The sequence below is a fragment of the Equus asinus genome, chromosome 20, assembly GCF_041296235.1.
Source record: "Equus asinus isolate D_3611 breed Donkey chromosome 20, EquAss-T2T_v2, whole genome shotgun sequence".
In the NCBI taxonomy this organism is placed as follows: Eukaryota; Metazoa; Chordata; class Mammalia; order Perissodactyla; family Equidae; genus Equus; species Equus asinus.
This window is the reverse complement of record NC_091809.1, coordinates 37,062,151-37,082,528: the sequence shown is the minus strand read 5'-3', so window position 1 is coordinate 37,082,528 and position 20,378 is coordinate 37,062,151. Positions and strand designations below refer to the sequence as shown.

The 20,378-nt window shown below is 53.8% G+C and overlaps 1 protein-coding gene across 3 annotated transcripts in view; it reads right to left on the bottom strand.

The window, feature by feature from the left end:
- Positions 1-1,151: 1,151 nt before the first annotated feature.
- Positions 1,152-20,378, bottom strand: part of KIRREL3 (kirre like nephrin family adhesion molecule 3) — a 532,785-nt gene continuing 513,558 nt past the window's right edge. For 2 of the 3 annotated variants that reach the window (XM_014845407.3, XM_070489942.1), the window contains 7 exons: positions 17,472-17,572; positions 15,298-15,496; positions 13,770-13,805; positions 10,348-10,455; positions 8,734-8,843; positions 5,674-5,760; positions 1,152-5,095 (listed from right to left, as the gene is read on the bottom strand). In XM_014845407.3, coding sequence (XP_014700893.1) covers positions 4,652-5,095; positions 5,674-5,760; positions 8,734-8,843; positions 10,348-10,455; positions 13,770-13,805; positions 15,298-15,496; positions 17,472-17,572 — 1,085 coding nt within the window. In that variant the 3' untranslated portion in view covers positions 1,152-4,651. The remainder of the gene's footprint in view (positions 5,096-5,673; positions 5,761-8,733; positions 8,844-10,347; positions 10,456-13,769; positions 13,806-15,297; positions 15,497-17,471; positions 17,573-20,378) is intronic. The other variant, XM_070489941.1, reaches the window with a different exon arrangement.

Here is a 20,378-nt window from a genome sequence, read left to right as displayed (position 1 = left end):
TTTTTTTGGTGGGGAAGATTGACCCTGAGCTAACATCTCTTGCCAATCTTCCTCTTTTGTTTTCCCCTCCCCAAAGCCCCAGTACATAGTTATGTATCTTAGTTGTAGGTCATTCTACTTCTTCTATGTGGGATGCTGCCACAGCATGGCTTGGTGAGCGGTGCATAAGTCTGCGCCCAGGATCTGAACTGGCGAACCCCAGGCTGCTGAAGCAGAGCGCGTGAACTTAACCCCTCAGCCACGGGGCTGGCTCTCTGAACGTTAGTACTTTAGATTCATCACAAAGAAGATGGCTATAAAGGAGCATTATTTGAATGTTCTCATGGCATTCCAAGATATTTCCAAGGGTCATGAGGTCAAGAAGCAGCGGAAGCAGACGCCTTTGTGTGGCTGGGGCTCGCTGATCAGTGAGCCCAAGGGAAGCTTTTGGCCCAGGGGTTGAGGATGTCCCAGCCCCATGGGTGGGCTGAGTACTGTCCCAGAGAGCAGCTTTGGGAACATGGAGTGGCAGGTGGAGATTGGCACCGGGGATGTAGACCACAGTTCAGTGGTGCGTCTTGTGAATGGTGTGTGTTCACAAAACGCCTTTTAAAGATGAGGGCTGTGGTAGGAGTAAAACTATCGGGCCTGTAGTAATGGAAGCGTTCACTGTGTGTCAGAAACCCAGCCGGCAGAGAGGAGAGGAGATGGATGCAGGAAGAATCGAGAGGGAAAGAACGGCGGTTCCTCCTCTCCCTGCCACAAAATTGTATTCATTCAGGAAAACAAATCCTTATTTTTAAAGAAGAGTAGCTTGAAATTTTCTCATTTTTTCCAGTTTATGACCTAATTGGGAAGATTGAAACATAGGGGGTGGGGGAAAAGATGATCGGAGTCTTACTGAAAATGACAAGTAACTATCAGAGTGAGCACTCTTTATCAGTGATTCTCAAAGATTGCTGGTAGTTTTGATGCTGAAGCTGCAAATGGCTGGTATGTGGTTACATCTCCTAAAAATAACTTAGTGAGAGACTTCTAAAAGACTTTCTTAAAGGGGAAGTAAAATTCAAGATTTAGTTGAGATGTCATTGGTTTATGTCTAAATGTTTACGTTTCTTTAAATAGGCACACCAAGTGGTATTTTAAAATAAAAATCTTTATGCAAATTAAGATAGTTTTTATTTAAATATTTATACTTTTATTTTAATAAAGAGTTTATTTTATAGGGAAACTTCCTAGAGAGGAAACTAATTGCAGGACTCCCCTCTGTCTTTTTTTCTGGTGCCGTTATGAGCCGCACACGATACCTGGGAAGAGCTAATTGAACTTGTGGAGTGTGTTCCCTGGGATTTCAATTCTGATTCCGTAAGAGCATACACCCTACCCCGAGTATGTGCCTTCCCATACAGGAAGTGAGAGACGGAAGTCCTGTTGTTTCCTTTTCTCCTGTTCTAAGAAATCTCCTAAGGACTGCATCATAGTTATTTTCATCTGCCCCGGTCCTTTCCACTCCAGAGAGTCAAAGGCAGCTTCAAGGCCTGTGCCTGGATGGCCCGTGGTTCAGTAGGCTCCATCAGGGACAGACTTCATGTGGTATTCTGGCTCTTCCTGTGGGAGCGCTTCCTATTCTGTGAAAGTTGAAGAAGTGGTGGAAATAACCCTGGCCTTTCCAGACTGATAACGAGCCTGAGAGTCAGAAACTGGGCTCCCATCCAGTGACTCGGAGCCAATAATGGATTTTAAAGCTATCAGAAAACTGGATACTGGCCTTGGTAGGGGTGGGGGTGATTTGATACACAGAACAGCTTTGTCTCCCAGGGAGTTGTGGTCTGTCCAGGTCATCTGGGGACTTGAGGTGGAGGATGCCAGTCCCGCCTTCCTAATGGAGCTGTCCTTGCTTGGCCTCCCCCAGAGTGGGTGTTAGCAGATGGCCTTTGCTGTTGGCCATTTTCATCATATTCTAGGATGAAAGTGGCCTTGAGTTTGCACTGTAGGCTGGAAACATTTTACCAAGGAAATCACGTGTGTTTAAATCTCATGTTTGCCACTTGTTAGCTCTGTGACCTTGGGCATGCATGTCTTTTGGCTTCTTTTCAGCCTCAATCCCTCATCTATAAAATGGTGATAGTTTGTAAAACTGTGAGGATTAAATAAGATTATAAATGTAAAGCATTCATTTCAGTTAATCTGCAATCACCTACAGTGGAATTCAAGGCTCCCCGCTGCCTTCAATTTTTTTTCACACCTCCCTTTCCCAGCTCTTTTGCACCCTCACTCCTTTGTGAGAAGTAAATAGGGCTGGAGACACTGAGGGATGCACATAGCTCAGTCTGGGCTCCTTCTCAGTGCTCAATGTTCCAGAAGCCCCCAGATGCTACTGATTTTCCCCTCCATGTTCTTGTCTTTTGCCCAGGCCTCACTTATGACCTCCTGTCCCTTCAGCATCTCTTTGCTGTATTTGTACCTTGGAGACAGCTCAGGGGGTTGGGCACTGCATGTCTGAGCCTGGACTGTGCAGCCCCTGTGCTCTCTGCTCATCTTCCTGATAGTCCACGTTCTTCCCCTGGGCAGGGGGGAGGCCCAAAGCTCAGAGGGGAGAAGAGGCCATTCTGCTCCATGGGAAAACGGATTTCTTCCCTTTTCTTCTGGTTATTCTGTGTGATAACCTTGGGTTCCAGGAAAGGATGGGCAACTCCACCCTATTATGAGAGGAAAAGATGGGCACCTCTACCCTATTATGAGAGCTGTGTATGTGTGTAGGGGGCAGGGGGCAGGGGGCAAGAGGCAAGGCAGGCAGGCTGTGGTAAGGATTAGGAAGTAAATCTCCCCCAACCACTGACGTAGGGAAGACCACCTTGGGAGCTAGGGAACTTGGGAGCTTTGAAGCAATAGGAAGCATGGTGGAAGCCGAACAGTTGCCTGAGTGGAGGCACTATGAAAGCTACGTACAGAATCTATGGTTGGGGCCATCCAAGGAATCGATGTATGGAAGGAAGCACAGAGTTTAGAGATGAAGGTTCCCATGACAGGTAGGACTACTGGGAAAGGTTGGAGAAGAAGGGCCTAAAACTTAGGAGGAACCTCCAACCTTAGGGACAGTTTGGGTTCTCCAAAGTTCCATTTGAATTCTGTTCCCTGAACTAGCATTCTAACTTGCCCCGATTTATTCTTCCCATCTGATCTGCCATCACTCCATCAAGCTTGTCATGCAAACAAGGCCATTTGTAGAACATTACTGAGTCTCATAGTAGAGTGTTAGGGTGCTTGGTGGCACAGGCTCTTTGAAGAGGGCCTCCTTCCCTGAAGCCCTAATGCAGGGAGCTTCCCTTGCAGAATATTGCTGAGAGCAAGGCCTGGAATGACCCCTCCAGTGTGCAGCATGACCACTTTGCCGCTGAGCTGTATTCAGCTGAGTCGGGTGGTTGGTGAGTTCTGCTTTTGCACGCCCTCTGGGTTGTACACAACCACAAGGTGAGGCATCTGTCTGTAGGTGCTGTTGTCACCACAACCAGAGCTATCAACTGCCTTCATTATCTAGGAAAATTGAATAAAGAAGGCAAAGAACCTTGGGTTCCCAAAGCCTACTCTGGGCTCTTGGGTTCTTCCCGTGGCTCTGCAGGAACAGAAGGACAGAACGGATTTGTGGAGTGATGGCCCTAACATTTATTCTCAGGTGGTGAGCAGGAGGGGTGAGGTGTAGATACACTTTCTTTCTTACCCATGGAGTCTTCCTGAAGATAGGACCATTGTTCCTCGTGTGAATCAAGGCCCCTGAAGATTCATCAACCCTCCAGCTCTTAGGAAACACTCTCTAGGACTGTTTAAAGGACCCTGACCAGAGAAGCTCCCACACTCCTTGTATTCGCTCTGATTGTGCTGTGGGGGAGGAAGGAGGTACACAGAGCAGCGCGAGGGTGGGGGGCAGGGGAGGCTCTGAATCCCACAGCCTGCTAAGGGTGAGGGGTTCCCCAAATGCTCATGCCTTCCCTCCTTCCGCTCCCTCCCCTCCCAGTGCACCAGTCTCTGATTGGGCCAGTCCCTCCTCAGAGTTCAGTGGCATCCAGTCCAAGGACAGAACTGCAAGGGTATGGACACAAAACACCAAACAAGTTAGGGGTGGGCTCCTGGCCAGGGCGGGGAGGGACACTCCTTTGGCCAGGGCTGTTTCTGGCTTCTCAGCCTCCAGGGTCTGGGTGCTGAGCAGTGGGGGGTGCTGGGGTCTCTGGGGCAGCTTCACCCCCTTCTCCCCAGGGTCGTACAGGAGCACAGGCACAGGGGTAGGGCTTATGGGCAGCCGAGGGCAGAGCTCACGGGGAGACTGGAGAGTGGATGGCAGTTTCATTAAAGCGAAGTGAGAGCTGCCTCTGGCGCCTGTGGGAGGAGCAGGGAGCGGAGGGGCCTCCAGGAAAGGGCTGCGGCTGGCAGGTCCAGCACGGAGCACAGTGTGCTCAGCTGCATCCTCTGACCACTTCCCCACCCGCACGCCTCTGGCACACTGCAGCTGGGGACCCACATTTGTGCTTGATCAGGGCTTCGGAGGAGGGTGGTAGCAGAGGCGCTCAGGGGCTGTCCTGGAGGCGGCCGGTTCTGGGGTCCTCTGCAAAGTATCCATCGTCTCTGGAGAGCCAGAATGCACCTCTCCGCGGCCCTCCCCACCCACAGTTGGGGATCCTTAGACGTGAGTCTGCATCCGCCGCTGCAGGGGCCGGCTGGGGTCGGAGTTCTGGGAAGAGGACTGGGAGTGGTGGGAAGAGGAGGCGGAAGCCTTGCTGGCCTTGTCGAACTGCACGTAGCCATCCTGCTTGCCGCTGCTGCTGACGCTGCTGTCGCACTGCGTGTCCAGGAAGGAGCTGCTGTCGCTGAGGGAGCCTCTCTGGAACTCCCGCTCGCAGAGCTCGATGGACGAACTGCCCATGCCCAGCACGAACCTCTGCCCGTAGTCGTAGAGGCGGCCTTGGCCACTCAGGGTGCTGTAGATGTTGGTGAAGGACATGCCTGTGGGCACCCGCTGCTTGCCTGCGGGACGGAGGTCCGGCTGACAGCTGGAGAGCGAGATGGTGGGGGTCGAGTGGTGCTCTTTGAAGGTGTTGACACTGTAGTAGCCATTGGTGGGGTCCTGGGAGCAAGAGTAAGAGCAGGGTCACTGGCAGACGGAGCCTGCTCTGAGCCGGCTGGGGCTTCCTAGGCTGAGCCAGGCCTGCCTCACACAGGAAGGGATGAGCACAGACAGCTGGGGAGAAATGGGGTGGGGCTGGTGGGGACACTGAGGAGAGAGGGCTGGCAGGTGTTGAGGTGGCAGCAAGGCGAGCAGGTGCTGAAGTGAGGGAAACGGGGGCTCGCCACTGGGCATGTTTCTTCATGTAAGGGCAGTGCGAAGTCACTGGAGAGCCAGGCTCCAATTGTTTTCTGTTTTTGTCCAGAACATGGAAACAATTTTAAAATTGATTTGTGAGGAGGCTGTAGGAGGAGAGAAGTGCCGGCCCTCCACCTGCCCTCTCTCACTCCTTAGTGTGGGGGTGAGAGGGCAGTGCCTTCGGCAGGGGAGTGTCCCACCTTAGGGAGAGGACAGCGCCTGTCCCCAAAGTGGCCTCTGGCCTTTCTTTTTGGCTTGCTGCCAGCATTTGTCTGGCTCTGAGTCTTGGTCCTCAGAGCTGAAGACCAGATTCTCATCTCATACCCTGCGGCTGTTCTTACCTTCAGGTTCTGAAACTCCTTCTCCTCCTCTTTGAGGACCTCCAGCTGCTTCAGCACTGAGTCTTGTTGGAATTCTCCCCGGTCCATCTGCAACCCAAAAATGGCTGCTTAGTGGATAGGAGGTGGGCTAAACATCCACTTCCCCAAGGAAAGGATGGCAAAATGAACTCAAAAGAGGCTTGCCATCTCTGCCTCCGCTCCCCCCACCTCTCACTCCTGGCCCAGGGGAGGCAGGTGAAGGAGTCAGGAGAGTTCCTGGACCCCTGGGGCAGGTCGCCAAGACCACACTTTCTTCCCTTGGGCTAGAGTATCACCTCCAGAGATCTCACCTGGCTGATTCAATCCAATTCACTGAGCATTTACTGAATTTCAGGTCCCTCACTGTGCCAAGGGTCAGGCATACACAGATTAAGACACAGCTGTGCCCATAGGGAGCAGGCCCTGTAGTTAAATAATTATAGCACCTAGACCACAGGGCACAGGGTGGGGCCCCAGCAGGGCAGTGTTAGGCTTAACTAAGCCTTAAAAAGGAATCACAACCCGTGAGATGCTACACCTGTTATTCAGAGGGATGACATAGATGTACTAAAAGTTATCTTCCTTAACAGAGGCCAAAAAGCCCGAGGGCAAGGATCATTTGTTTCTCTTTCAGTCCCCAGCACACTTGGAACTGTGCCTTGTGTTTTGAGGTCATGAACCAAAATGCTTCTGGAATGGAACCATATTTGTGTTTTATTAATTCTCGGATTCACTGGTGCCCAGCTCAGGGCCTGATATACAAGTAGGGCTGTCACAAATGTTATATTTATGTTGGACAAATGAATCAAGTGTCAGAGCTCTGAATTACTGAAAATTAAGATAATAATTAGACTGAAGGTGAAAAATGAAGCACGCTCAGCACGCAGCGGGTAGGTTAATCTGAATGACCACAGTGACGGTACCCTGTGGCACGTCAGGCGCTTCCCGGGATCGCTTCTGCACATAACTCCATCTAGGCCACGTTCCCACCCACCCTCTGAGCTGGGGTGTTTCTTCTCCCTGTGACTCACTTTCCTGGTCTCTCTGGAGACCCAGGGAACCAGCCAGTGCTCCCACACTGTTACCTCCTCACTACTGCTGCTTTTTTCATTTTCCAGTAAAAGCTCTGGCTCTATCTGGATTGGAGTTCTTTTCCATCAGATTCAACTTCTAAGCCTGCCTCTCCCTGAGGTGGGGGCCGTCTGGGGAAAGGGGCTGAAGGGAGTGGGGGACTGAAGACCTCCCCAAGGGGAGGCTTGGCCACAGAGCCCTCAGCAGGTCCCTCTGCTGGAGATGTGTTTGGCCCACTGTTCTTAATTGACTACTGAGTGACCTCCCCTCTTTCCTGAGGGTTTGGATGGGGCTGGGGTGGGGGTGGGGGGGTGAGTGGAGACAGTCTGAGGCAATCAGAATGTTCCATTGGGAGGGACTTCAAGGTCTCATCTGGGACGAAGGACTGGCCTGGGTGCCTCCTCACCGCAAAAAGCTCATCTACAGAGATGTCCATTCCTTCTCAGGGCTAGGCTGTGGTCTCCTCCCTTGTAAGACCAAACGCTCTACTGTGCTGGGCACTTTATTAGCCCAGGGAAGCAGACACGTGTAGATGCAGGAACAGGACCTCTGGGCTAACTGGGGAGGCTGACAGGTCATTAGAGCAATGCACTATAAAAGAGGAGCATTTCTTCCTGCTTTTTCTCCCTCCCCCCTCCCCCAGTACATAGTTGTATATTTTTTTGGTTGTGGGTCCTTCCAGTTGTGGTATGTGGGAGGCTGCCTCAGCGTGGCCTGACAAGTGGTGCCATGTCCACACCCAGGATCTGAACCAGCGAGACCCGGGGCCACCGCAACAGAGCGTGAGAACGTAACCACTTGGCCACGAGGCATTTTAAGTAGCACAGAAAGAGGATCATATTTGCATTTTTGAAGGATCCTTTTTGTGCGACTCCGGAGGGGGACTGAGTGAAGTGGTCAAAGACTAGGATGGTAAGACCACTTAGGAGGCTGCTGTAAGAGTCGGGGCAGCAAGGATGAGGCCGGAACTGAAGTGTAACAGTGGAGTAGAGGTAAGGGCACAAACGTGAGAAACTTCTTGAAGTGGAATTGACAGGACCTGAAAATCAATTGGATAGAAAAAGAGCGGCAGAGGAAACTGAGTTCAGTTCAATAAACATTGGTGAGCATCCACCAGGGACAGTGTAAGGCGCGGAGACACAGGGTGAACGAGGCAGCTTGCTCACCATCTAGTGGAGACGGATCAGGAAAGAGGTGACTGCAGAGCAATGCAAACGGGTAACCTTTCTGGAGCACTCACTGTGTTCCATGGGCTCGGGGCTCTGTAGGCGTTACCCATTTATCCCCCCAAGGCCTTGTGTACTCTTAGTTTCATCCCCATCTCAGAGATGAGGAGACTGAGGCACAGAGAAGTCCATGCTCGTTATCCCTTGCTTGCTGCTGTTTCTCCAACATATGACAACCATGGCATAGCAGGCACTAGAATGTTCTAGCACAGTGTTCTGGTTTCTGCTTGGACAGCTGGCTACATTACAGTCCATCCAGTGTGGATCAGGAAGAGGAGGGGCAGGGTGGGGTTGCTGGAGAAGTTATGAGTTTATTTCTGGGAAGCGATCCACTTCCCAAAGAGGAATCCATGCTGTTTGCAGACCGTTCTTGGGGTGGGGTGGGGCAGGGTACGCACTGAACATCTGTAATATTGACGTGTGTCTGTGTGTAGAATTGCTACGTGACAACAGATTACGGCAATTTATGCGTCTGTCTTCTCTTCCTACTGAACAGCCAGGTTCTTTGAGAGCAGGGACTGCATCTTGGATGTCTCTGAGTCTCCTAGAACACCAAGTGCAGTACAGTAGACACACAATAAATCCCTGTTGGCTGAGAGGACGTGCCTGGCCTATTATGGGGGTGAGGGCGCATCTTGTTGAAGCTCTGCTTCTCGGGAGCACCTAGGGCATCAGGAAGGCTCCAGTCCCAGGACCTTCAGGGCACAGAGGTTGGGGTGGGGTGGGGATAAGACGGCACTCTCACCATCAGCTGCTTGATGGTGGGGTGTTCCTCAGTCTCCCGACCAGAGGCAGGCTCCTTGTGGACAATCTCCACTCGGATATCATTCTTGGCTGACACAACACCTTTGAGATCTGGACATAAGATAGGAAAGTGTGGACGACAGATTCAGTTCTCATCCTCAGGCATTAGGGCCTGAGATGTCAAGCCCTGGCTGCCGCCGCCACCCCGAGTTTACCCTTCAGTGCCTGATCTCAGCAGCTTCATGGCCTCCTGCCAAGAGAACACCTGTGTGGACGTGCTATGGGCTGTTGGGGCCTCAGAGCTCTTTCTCCACTGGCTCCTGGCTGCATGCGCCTCAGCCTGTCACTGCTGCTCCCGTGCCTTGAGAAGCTGTCCTCAACCATTCATCCCCCTTACAGAGCTAGGTCCTTTTCATCCTACTAAATTCTCACCTCCTTCTAGAAGTCTTTTCTGACCTCCTCCACCTGGCTATGATCTCTCCATTCAGAGAATCACAAATCTTGCTGTTAGAAAGGACCTTAATGGTCAGCCTCCCACCCAAAACAGAAACATCCCTGACACTTGGTGGTCCAGCTCCTGCATCAATGCTTCCACAATGGAGACTTCACAATTTCTAGAGGAGACAGCCGATTTATAGTTGGAGAGCTCTGTTAGAAAATTCTTACCTAAATATGCTCTCCTGTAATTTCCACTGAGAGGGCAGTGAGGGAGGTCCTGAGACCACATTCTCTGGGGGCAGTCAAGGGAGCCAAGGCTGCTTAGCTTGGAGTGGAGGAAACGCAAGGGGAACACTCAGCTTTCTTCGAATACGGGAAGGCTGCCAAGTGGCGGAGGGAGCAGGTTTACCCTGATTATTCATCTTGTTACTTATGCTCATAGAATGTTGGATGTTTGAGCCAGTGGGGTCATAAAAGTCACCTCATCCAACCCCTTACTATTACACATGAAGAAGCTGAGGCCTGCAATAGAGTGGCTTGCCCAAGGTCCAGTGGCAGAAAAGGTTGGACTAGAAGACTGTATCTCCATTGTTTTCACCTCTACTCTGCCTTCCCATTTTACAGTTCCATGCATCAGTCTATCACACCTAACATCAGGGCCATTCCCAGGATGGAAACTCCAGGCACACGCAATTCTTCAAGAGTGCATAAACACCAGAATTTTATTGCTAACGACTAAAGACCTTTAAAAGTCTACACAAAGCAATTCCTTGAATGCTTCCCCACCCCCACCATGTGTGGGTGTCCTGCTTTTCCGGTTAGACTAGCAGATCTTGGAGAATAAGGATCAAACCACCTCTTTCCCCCCACTCCACCCCAGATTTCTGTACAGTTCCCATCAAGAGTGCTACACGTGGTCAATCTCAAGTGCTGGCTGACTGCCCTGTTGGTTGAAGTTCACTTAGTCCAGCTCAGCATCAGCTGAGTGCCCACTGTGTGCTGGCCACCACACGAAGCCACGCACATATAGGATGTGTCGGACTGTCCCTGCCCCAGCGGCTCACAGCACTGTAAGGCCCCCTCTCATTGCACTCCTGCTTACTTGCTCTCTGGGGCAGTCTGAGCCTGGCCCTTTTCTCTGTCCCCCTCCCTGAGATCCCGGGTCTCCCTCCCGTACTTCTCTGGGAGCGGGCACAGCAGAAGGCCACGATGGTTGCCATAAGGACGAGGAAGGCCACACCAGCTCCTACAGCCACCCCGATGATGACGGCCATCGGCACAGACTCTGTGGGAGAGAAGCAAGCACAGCTGATGAAGGACCCGGGGCAGCTCACTCTCTCCCCAGGACCTCACCCAGTTCCCTCGGGTGTAGCCCTTGCCAAGCTGGGGCCAGATCACTGCACATGGGCCTCCTGGGGAATGCCTTGGGGGCTGGGCAGGCACTGGCAGAGTCCAGCAGAGGTCAGCTCAAGGGGGACAGGTGGTGGAGGAGAGGGTGGGAGGACCAGTGGTGGAGGGAGGGGGAGGCAAGCAGACACAGGGAGGGGAGGGCCAGGGGAGAGGGACACAGAGAGGAGAGGCGAGGCTGGGCACTACTTAGCTCTCTTTGGTATTAAACCAGGAATATTCTATCATGCAGTGGCTGGAGAGTCAGAGGTCCTGGCTCTTCTTTGAAAAACGACTATGGTCACTTCCCTTGTTTGTTGGGTTTGTGCTTCCCTTCTCTGCCCTTTCCCAGGTGCCCAGCGATGGGCATGGACAACCAGCCTGTAGAGAGTTCTCAGGTTGGAGGCAGCTTCCCTTGAGGGGCCTGCTGGGAAGCAGGGGTGCTAGCCCCCAGAGGCCCTGGTCTTAGGGGTCAGGGGAGGGGAATCACAGCCCCCTGCCCACGTCTTTAAGGAGAAACGCCCCTTTTGCTTGACTCCCCCGTCCTGCTCCTTCCTCTCCTAGGCCAGTTCTCTGAGTATCCTGGCACCCTCCCCGAGGGAGGCCCAGGACTCCAGCTGGGCAAGCTTTCACTTCCTGCTGAGTTTTTAGGTCTGTCTCCTATCCTAACCTAGTAGAAATGGGGATGGGGAGGCTGATCTGGGTGGGGGGAACTTTTCCAGACAGCCTTGGACCTTCTATGGCTGCATATAGGGCCTGAGCTTATGTTTGGGGCGCTGAATAGGGAATAGAACTAGAGAATGCAGAGACAGGGAGACTGGAGGGCCCACTGAGTCCAAGACCTCCATTTATAGATGGAATCACTGAGGTCCAGAGATGTCAAGTAACTTGATCAAAGACACACAGTTGCAGTAGAGTCAGGAGAAATCCAGGTCTCTGCTTATCCACCTCCTGCATCCTGCTTGGCTCCATCCACTGTATCACATAGCATCCTCCAAATCTTACATGCTCTGTACAGCCTAGACTGTATCAGTTCTTCTGAGCAACTGACTTTACCTGTCTGATCTGTAAAATGGGATAATTATCGTGCCTGCCTCAGGGGGCTGTTATGGGGTCTAGATGAGTGAGTGTGGGTAGAGGTCTTGGAACAGTCTGGCACCAAGCCCTATTCTAGTACGTGGCCTTATTTCTCTACAGGAAGGAGGATGGTAGCAGATGGAGACCTTAAAGGAGAGGCAAGTGCCATTTAGAGCCTGAGCTCCCTCCCTTCCCATGCCCCACAGTCATCAGTGAGGATGACTGAGGGACAGCTAGCTATTTGTCTTAGGCGTGGTCTCTCATTTTTGTTTTCTTTAAAGAGAGGAAGAAAACCTCGATCCCTGGCCCCTGGAGGTACCACTGGGAGGAGGTGCTGGGTCCCCTCCTCCAGAAGGAGCAGGTGCCTGCTGCTTGGCAGTGTTGGTGGTTATGCTGGTACAGTCCTCCTGCCCCAGGACCTGTACACTAGCTCATTCATCACCTGCCTACTTGTGGCCAGACCACTGCAGGAGTGGCAGGGGAGGGGACAAGGAAAAGGCGGGTGTGGCAAACACTCAGGAATGAAAATGGAGCTGTTGGGCTGGTTTCAGCCTGCACGGTGAGAACGGGGACGTCTCCCAGCCAGCCGGGGAGCTCACTTTGACAATTAGATGATTCTGTCTCCAGGTTTTAATTCCATTTGGAAAGGAAAACGGCTTCAGAAGCTCCTTGGTTCTATGCTTTTGAATTTTATTAATTTGGCTTTGATTTCGTTCCTCCTTGGATGCCTAGTAAATTTCCTTGGAAAAACTTGGGCCTTGTCTCAGCTGAACTCAGAGCCAAGGGATGACCATGGAAGGTTCCTTAGCCTCTTTGGGCCTCACTGTCTTCCCTGTGAAAGCAGACGACCAGGGAAGGGGTATCTAAGGTGCCTCCTGTGAGGCTACGTTTCCTTGAGTCCTTAAGAGCTTGGGGAGGTGCATCTTGTCTGGAGAACTGTCCCCAAGAGGGCGGGAGGGGCAGAGGGAGAGGGGACTGGTGGGGCAGGGGCTCCTCTGCTGCCTGCCCATGCACATCTCCTCCTTGCCTGGCTTGCTGAGGTCTGTGTAGGCTGGATGTCTCTGGACAGAACACCCCTCCAAGTCCCCTGGAGAAGGACTGGGCGGGGGACAGGGCACGAGGAGTCTCCGTCACAAAGGAAGGTGCTGGGGAGCTCTGATGAGTGTGAACAGACACATGTGAGAGGGAGGTGGGAAGAAGGCACCGCCCCAGCACCAGAAGGGGCTCTGAGGGGCTCAGGGAGAGTGCAGCAGCAGGCAGACAACTGTGTTGCCTCTGAGCTTGCTTCTACTGGGGAGGGCCCGTGTGGGGCCCACAAGGAGCTTGCTGAAGGAGCTGACTGGCTGGGCCTAGCTCCTTCCAGGGCAGTGTGCTGGGAGAGCTAGGGCAGAAGACCCCCACATCTTCCGCAAGGCCTTTGTCAGCCCTGTGGAGTCTGGCTTGCAATGTCCTGATTCTCTTTTCTGGGTTTCTCCTTGGCAGATGGGGCAATCGTCTCCTGTAGCGTCTCAAGACAGAGCAACTCATCCCAGGGAGCCTAATGACCACTTTGCTGCCAGGTGCCTGCAGAGGGAGGCACTGCCCAACAGCCTTGCCTCGGCCTGACAGTGAGATGACAGTTCCATGGGGAGCAGCAGGAGCCGGGGGAGGCAGCGAGTGAGAAAGCGTGGATTAGCATAGGTTACGCAGGCCACAGCACAGGCTGGGAGGCCTGGCATCCTGGGAAGCGATGGCCAAGCTGGTGATGATGTTGAGAAGCAGGGAGAGTCAGGGAGAGCCTGGAAATAGAAGGGGGCCAGGCAAGCACGAGCTGATTCCCGACGGGAGAAGCCAGGGCTCCGAAGGGAAGGGGAGGGACGGACGGAGCAGGAGGAGCAGGACCAGTGTCCTGGGCTGCAAGGAGCTTGGGGGCTCTGGCGGCAGCGACATAGGAGACAGGTCTCTGGGGTCCCTAGACCCACGTTGGCTGGGAACTCCTCTCCCTGCTGCTCTGACTGCGCTAAACTCTCGAGACAGGGGGAGGGCAGAGAAGTTAGCGGCCTGCACAGGCCTCCCTACCCCCTTTTGGGTTCCCTCCCCCACTAGCCCAGAGGTCCCTTCCCCCCATCCCGGGGAGTTCTCATGTCTCCTTCGTACCTGCTTCCAGCCCGGCTCCCGACTTCATTTCCGAACCTGTTTGGAAATAAAGCAAGCGTCCACAGCCAGGGCCTGGCCGGCCAGGGTGGGGTGTGCCTGGGGGCCGGCCCTCTGGAGGGGGCTGGGGTGAGGGGGCTCCCTCCTCCATCATGTCTCTGGGACCACCCAACAGATGCAGGCTAGCCAAACTGAACTTGGCAGTTCGTTCAGACTGACTTAGAGACCCCAGGGGGGTAGGGACCAGAGAGAGAAGTCAAAGCTGGGGGTCTGGGGAGGTTGGGGTGAGAACACCACGGGGAGGGCACAGTGGGTGGGGGCACTGAGGGGAAGACATGGAGGGTAAGCAACAGGTGACTGGGAAGGTTTGGGATGATGTGTGGATGACATTATGCAAATTATGTGCAAAGCATTATGCAAAGCAGCACCTATTAGGGAAGAGGTGTTGGGATCCACAGCGTGGCCCTGAGGCCTGAGGGCCCAGCTGAGACCACCTGCTTGACCTAGAATCTCTGGCCAGGGCCTCACAGCCTGGGGGTGGGCCTTCATCTTGGAGGGTGCCAGAGACTGCCAGGGCCAAGGCCCCCTGGACTGCCCTGTCCACCATGGACTGACTCCTGCTGGCGAAAAGGATAAGACCTGCAGCCCATCTCAGGACCCAGTGGGCTGCCGGCTGTCTGCTGATCTTCTCTGATCCACCCCTATGCCCCTCCAAGACTCCCCACCCTCTGGTCTCTGTTGAGACCTTCAAGCAGAGACTGGAGTTCTTAGCATCTCCCTGACTAGGAGCTGACGGTCTGCACAAGGGGTCACAGTGGGGTGAACCCTCCACTTCCCTCCTCCTCCCTCTCACCCGCCCAGCAGCTCTGACCCTTCCGCCCAGCACTGCCCTTCTGACTGGTGTTTCCCTCAGAGCACAGTGGTCCATGTGTCTCCTACGTCCCCTGGGGAACTGTAGACGGTCTGAGCCCATCCCCCACACACCAGGGGTTGGGACAGCTCAAGCCCTACCTCGTAGCTCAGCATGGGCACCCTCCAGGGACTTTTGGTAGCTGGACTGGCTTGTTGTCTTAACTGGCTGGGCCAGGGTCCTCGCACGCCCATCCTGGTGTCTCCCATTGAGGACACTCAGCAGATCACACACCCCTAAGGACACTAGGGAAATGCTGAGTGCACAGAAGCCGGGGACTTTAGAAGCTGTTGGAGGATTAGCTGGGCTGGGTCTTGTGGTCACCTTTCCCTGAAACATCACCCTGAAGGGCCACCACCCTGAGCAGTTTTCTTCCCTTCTCATTTCCTGGTGCAGGCTAGTGCCCCTTGTCCTGGGAGGAACTGGGCACAGAAGGTCCGTGGACCTGCCCAAGGCTGTGTGGCAAGTTAGGTGGAGTGCTGTGACTTGTCCTCGGGCCCCAACCTGCCTGTAGCCTTGACTAGGCACTCCGTCCCCTCCTGACCCTGGAAGACCTTGCCTGGGGCCCTGCCCTAGGCGGGAGAGGGCCTGCTGGTCCCCTCATCCCCTGGCGGCCCCCACCTTGCTCCTTGAGCCGGATGATCTCCGTGTCAGAGCCGAAGCTGTTCCAGGCGGTACAGTTGTAGATGGTCTGGAAGTCAGCCCGCACGATGTTGCTGATGGTCAGGGTGGAGATGACCCCCTCCTCGGTGCTCACCGTCTCTACCGTGTAACGCCCAGACGTCCCTGACTCCAGCACATTCTCCTTCCAGGACCAGGCCTGTTCGAGGTGTGCAGAATTAGGAGGAGACCCCCACCAGAGCCACCTACACCAGGTGCCTCCCTGGCTCCAGGGCTGACACTGCCAGGCTCACATTCATGCTCACTGCCACGCAGCAGCGGCATGTGTATGCACAGGTACACACACACGTCACAATACACAACACTGTGTACACACATAAAGACACATTATAACACATGCACACACACCACAAACACACATACACACACAGATTGGACCACTTCAGAGGGTATTTCCATTGACAAGGTGGCCTTATGTAGCTCTGACTGGAACATTTTTCCAGCCCAACAGGGAACTCTGTGACAGCGATGGGAGCCCCTCCCTGGGCTGGCCTGTGCTGGCACCTGGGCACTGTGTTGCCACCTGGCAGGCAGAGGTTGAAGCCCAGCCCCAGAGTGACTGTCTAGTTTTGTTACTTTGTCCGTTTGTACAAAGGTATGTTCCGAGGGTTGTATTTGTGAAAATCTTAATCTATCTTAGTTATAAGGATGATAGTTTCGTTTTTCTCTGAGCCATTTCACGTGTGCTGTAAGCACCTCAACATGTGAGCACCTTACACACCCAGGCTCACAGTGTGTGTGAGGAGTTGCAATGTAGGTAGGTGCTTGGAGGGCACCGGTGAGCCGAAGGTAGTTTCTCAGACTTGGCACTACTTGATGTTCTGGATCATTCTTGGCTGGGGGGCTGTCCTGAACACTGCAGGTTGTTTAGCAGCATCCTTGGCTTCGACTCACTAGATGCCAGAGTATCCCTCCAGTTGCAACAACCAAAAATGTCTGCGCACATCGCCAAATGGCCCCTGGGGGCAAAATCACCCTGGTTGAGAACCACTGGCCTGGAGTTAGATATCTATGAAGAGTAAGATTGCATGAATATGCTCAAGAGTGAATGGAATATTCTACAATGTGTTGCACTTATCATTAAAAAAAATTAAAGAGTGAAGTGAATGGGGAGGCATAGGTATTAGTTCTACATGTAAATTCTTGCAATTTTCGTGTGATTCTTTGACAGCGAATGAACTGAATGCCTGAGAAAGTGTGTAGCAGTGGCGATGCTGTAACAACATCGTAGTGTACAGGATGACGGGGTTAGCGTGTTCAGCCTCAGTGTCCCAGCCCGGCATGCACACCCACAGGTTTTCAGCGTGTGCCCCCACACCCTCCCTGGCACCCTGCACTGTGAGAGGGTAGACCCGCCCTGTGAAGCCAGCCGGGCAGTCTGCCGGCAGGACTCTCCTAGGCATGGGGGCTTACTAAAAATAATATCTGCCCCCCAGTAATGCTAGAAAACACTCACCTCTCTTTGTTTTCATGCTTGGGCTTCCACCAGTCTCAGATGGACTTGGATGGAAGGCCCTTGCTTTTACAAATGCAGACACTGGGGAGGGCTAAGTGTGAAAACTCTGCCCATTGCCTTCGCTGCATTCCGGGGCTGAGAGTTTTGAGGAAGGGAGGGAGAGCAGAGTGCTATTTTTAGAGGGGAAGACTTGATAAATGGGGGAGGGCTCTCCATGGATGGCAAGGCAGCGGAGGCCCATAGAGGCGGACTCAGGGATGTGCAGAAAGGAGTTGCCAACTATAAACTGGATTCTGGGTAGGATTTTGCCAAAGACTGGCCTTGTACCCCGTCTATCTTTTCCTCCTGCTGCCCTCACTTGCCCCTCTGCTCCCAGGATGCAGAATTCGGTCAGAAGCATTCATGTTAGCTCACGGCTGACCAGCAGAGCGGAGTTAAATACACCTGCCGATGAACCCTGGGGCTCAGCCTGTTCTGAGAAAGGAGGCTGCCTGTGATTGTCTTCACGATGCCTTTCCAAAAGAGACAAGGTGGGTCTAATTTTCCCCACTGGGGAAAGGAAGCTCAGAGGCGTACACCTACTGGCCCTGTGGTGGCACAGCTGTGGGCCGAGATGACCGTGCCCCTTGCCCTCCCCTCCCCACCTGCAAGCACTCACAATGCGGTCCGGTGGCGGCGTGCTCCGGATGAAGCACTTGATCTGGCCCTTCTCTCCGTGGAGGGCATGCTGGGTCTGGGTGCTGGAGATGATGGGGGGTCCTGTTGGGGAGACAGCATCACTTCAGGGATTTGGGAAGGGCAGGTGCCCGGCTGGGCCCCTCTTGGGTGGGTTCAGAAGTTTATTCATTAATTCAATCATCAGCAAACATTTACTGAGGGCCTGTATGTGTAAGGTAAAGTGCAAGGCATGGGACTCAAAGATAAATTGCGCATTCAGTCATAAAGCTCTCCAGGGATCAGGAGTGAAGACTTCTATGTCAGGATGCCCAGAAGACATACAGAACCGTAACAGGAGGCGGTGAGAGTTCCCAGCACAGGAGGCACACAGATGAAGTGCTAACCGACTTCAGAGGAGCGAGAATCCTACCTGGCCGATGGGGAAAGCTTTGTGAAGGAGGCGCTAAACCTGAGAAGGGAGTCGGGGAGGTGTTGGGGAGGACGGGTGTATGGTGCTAAGTAATGTCACCTCCGCCTTAGCCAGCTGTTCCATTTCAAGACATTTTCTCAGATCTGCAGTAGAGGGCGCGCTTGCCTAACAAACCGGGTGACCTCAGCAGGGCTGGGCTAACGGGGAGGAAGAGAAAACTAAATGGTGATGTTCTTCTTCCAAGGGGGGATCCCACCCTGGACAGGTGAAATGCGCTGGGCATGTTCATAGCCTTCATCTCACATATGTCTCGGGAGATCCTGGAGTTCATTGCCTTGCCTGCCTCCACGTGCACACCCAGACGGCCCCGGGGAAGCCACGGCTCCGGAGCTGACCCCAACCTTATTCCATGCAGTCTGTGTGCGTGCGCGCGTGCATATACGAGTGTGTGTGTGACGTGTCTATGGATGTCTCCAGTAGTACCTGCCTCATTTACTGCATCGGATGGCCTAGAGAGTGCACCTGGAACCAGAAGTCCAACAGTGCTTTGTCCAGTTCTGCCTTATATCTAACCTAAATCTTGCCTGTGTATGCCCACCTGGCAGTGAAAGGGGATGGAGGAGCGGCGAGTTCAGCCATTCGCTCAGCTAACTTCCTGGCTGGGCTGGGCAGCTGAAGCGAGCGGTGTGGGGATGGAGACCCTCGTGCCCCCTTCCCAATCCCAGGGGTGAAGGTTGGGGCTTAGGTTGCAGGAAGGAGAGGAAAGAGAGCTATAGCTAGGGCGGGATCTGGACGACAGGCAAAATTATGCTGGGAACCAAACAAAAATCGCTGCAAACATAATTGCTGTTTATTAGCCACCTTAATTAAAACAGATCTGCATTTCTATGAGTAGCTCTCAGCCAAGGGGAAAAAAGGTACAGGAGACAGAGGTAGAGGATGGCAAATGGCTGGGAGCTGAGTAGGGCAGATGTGGGGACCTTCCAGAGGAGGGCTTCCACCCTCAGGAGGCTGTAAGAGTGGGCTTGCTTTGCTCCAAGAATCCCTCGGCCCAGCGCGGGGAGGGCTTGATGTCCGAGGAACTGGGAGGGCTTTGTTTTGCCGCTGAGCTGAAAGTGACCATGCCATCAAACCTTTTCTCCTCCACTACCCAGGAGCGAGGATTCCCTGGGGGGCTCTCAAGCGTTCTAAAGCGATCAGGCAAATGCATACATGTTTAAGGGCTTCATAAAAGAAAGCAGAAATCAGGATAAAGGTGGACAGGACTGAGGAGTCCCAGTGCAGCAGAGGTATGTGTACCTCCCCCTTCCTGCGGGTGCCGGGTTTGAGCCACGTCACTGAGATCTGGGCCAGTTTATTGCACGGTGGGCAGCAGCCAGCAGCTGTCTGCCGGCTGGGTTGGTTTGTTGAGAACCCCATCTCATTCTGGGTCCTTTCACGATGTCCGATCCCTTCAGCCCAGGCCAGGCCCCTCTCCGAAGGGCTTCGCTGTCCCTCCAGCTGTTCTCTAGACGCCCGCACAGACAGTTCCACTCCCGTGTGGGGTGGCAGGCTCCTTTTCCCTGGCCACTCAATCCACCCCCTGCCTCAGCCTGAGCGGACCCTAGTTCAGCAGAAACAAACGAACAGCCTCCTTGCTTCTTCACTCCAATCCCTTGGGCGTTTCTCTTCCTGGCAACCTAGGGGAGCTTGTGCTGGAAGGATTGGAGGGTCCGCCCAGAAGGATGGACCCTGAGGGTGCAGATTAAACTCTGGGTAGATGCCAGGGCCCAGGCTGGGTGTCCAATCCAAGAGAAATGTCCCTCTCGGTGTGCATTCCCTCCTCAAGAAGCCACTTTAAATCCCTGTTGGGAAATGCCTGGATGTCTAAAGAGACAACGGAATGTCAGTCCCTCCTTTATCCACCCCGTTTTCCCCAGAAACGAGGATGCTCATTTAAAAGCTTCAGGCTTGGGGACCCTGGAGGCCACGTGTGAGTCTGAGGGTCCCCATCCCGGCTGGTCATGGGGCCAGGGGACAGAGCTGGCTGCCCAGTGCCCTCTCCTGGCCGGGAGGCGGCTGACTTCACCAGGACCTGGCGCTCGAGCCCAGTGTCAGACCCCGAGCGGCAGGAGAAGGCTGCAGCCTGTGTTGCCATGGATATACAGAGGCACCATCAGATGCTGTTATTTTTAGCCCTGCAGTGCCAGGGTATTGGTGGTGTCCTGGGGACACCCGGGAAAGGCAGGGAGGCTCCTGAGTCAGGGTTCTGCCCAGGACAGGTGGCCTGTGAGCTCTCCGGGCCTGGGTAGAGTCACCTGTCCTCTGGGGCTGCCTCAACCCTTGGGGAGGGGGAGAGGGAAGGAAATAGACGCAGGGGCTGGTTACTGGGGACAGCACAGAGGGGTGGCTGAGGCAGCACCAAGCTGGTATTAGTTTTCTAGCAAAGGAGGAGAGTAGATGAGGCGTCAGTGGGTGGCTTCCTGGGTTCAGAGGAAG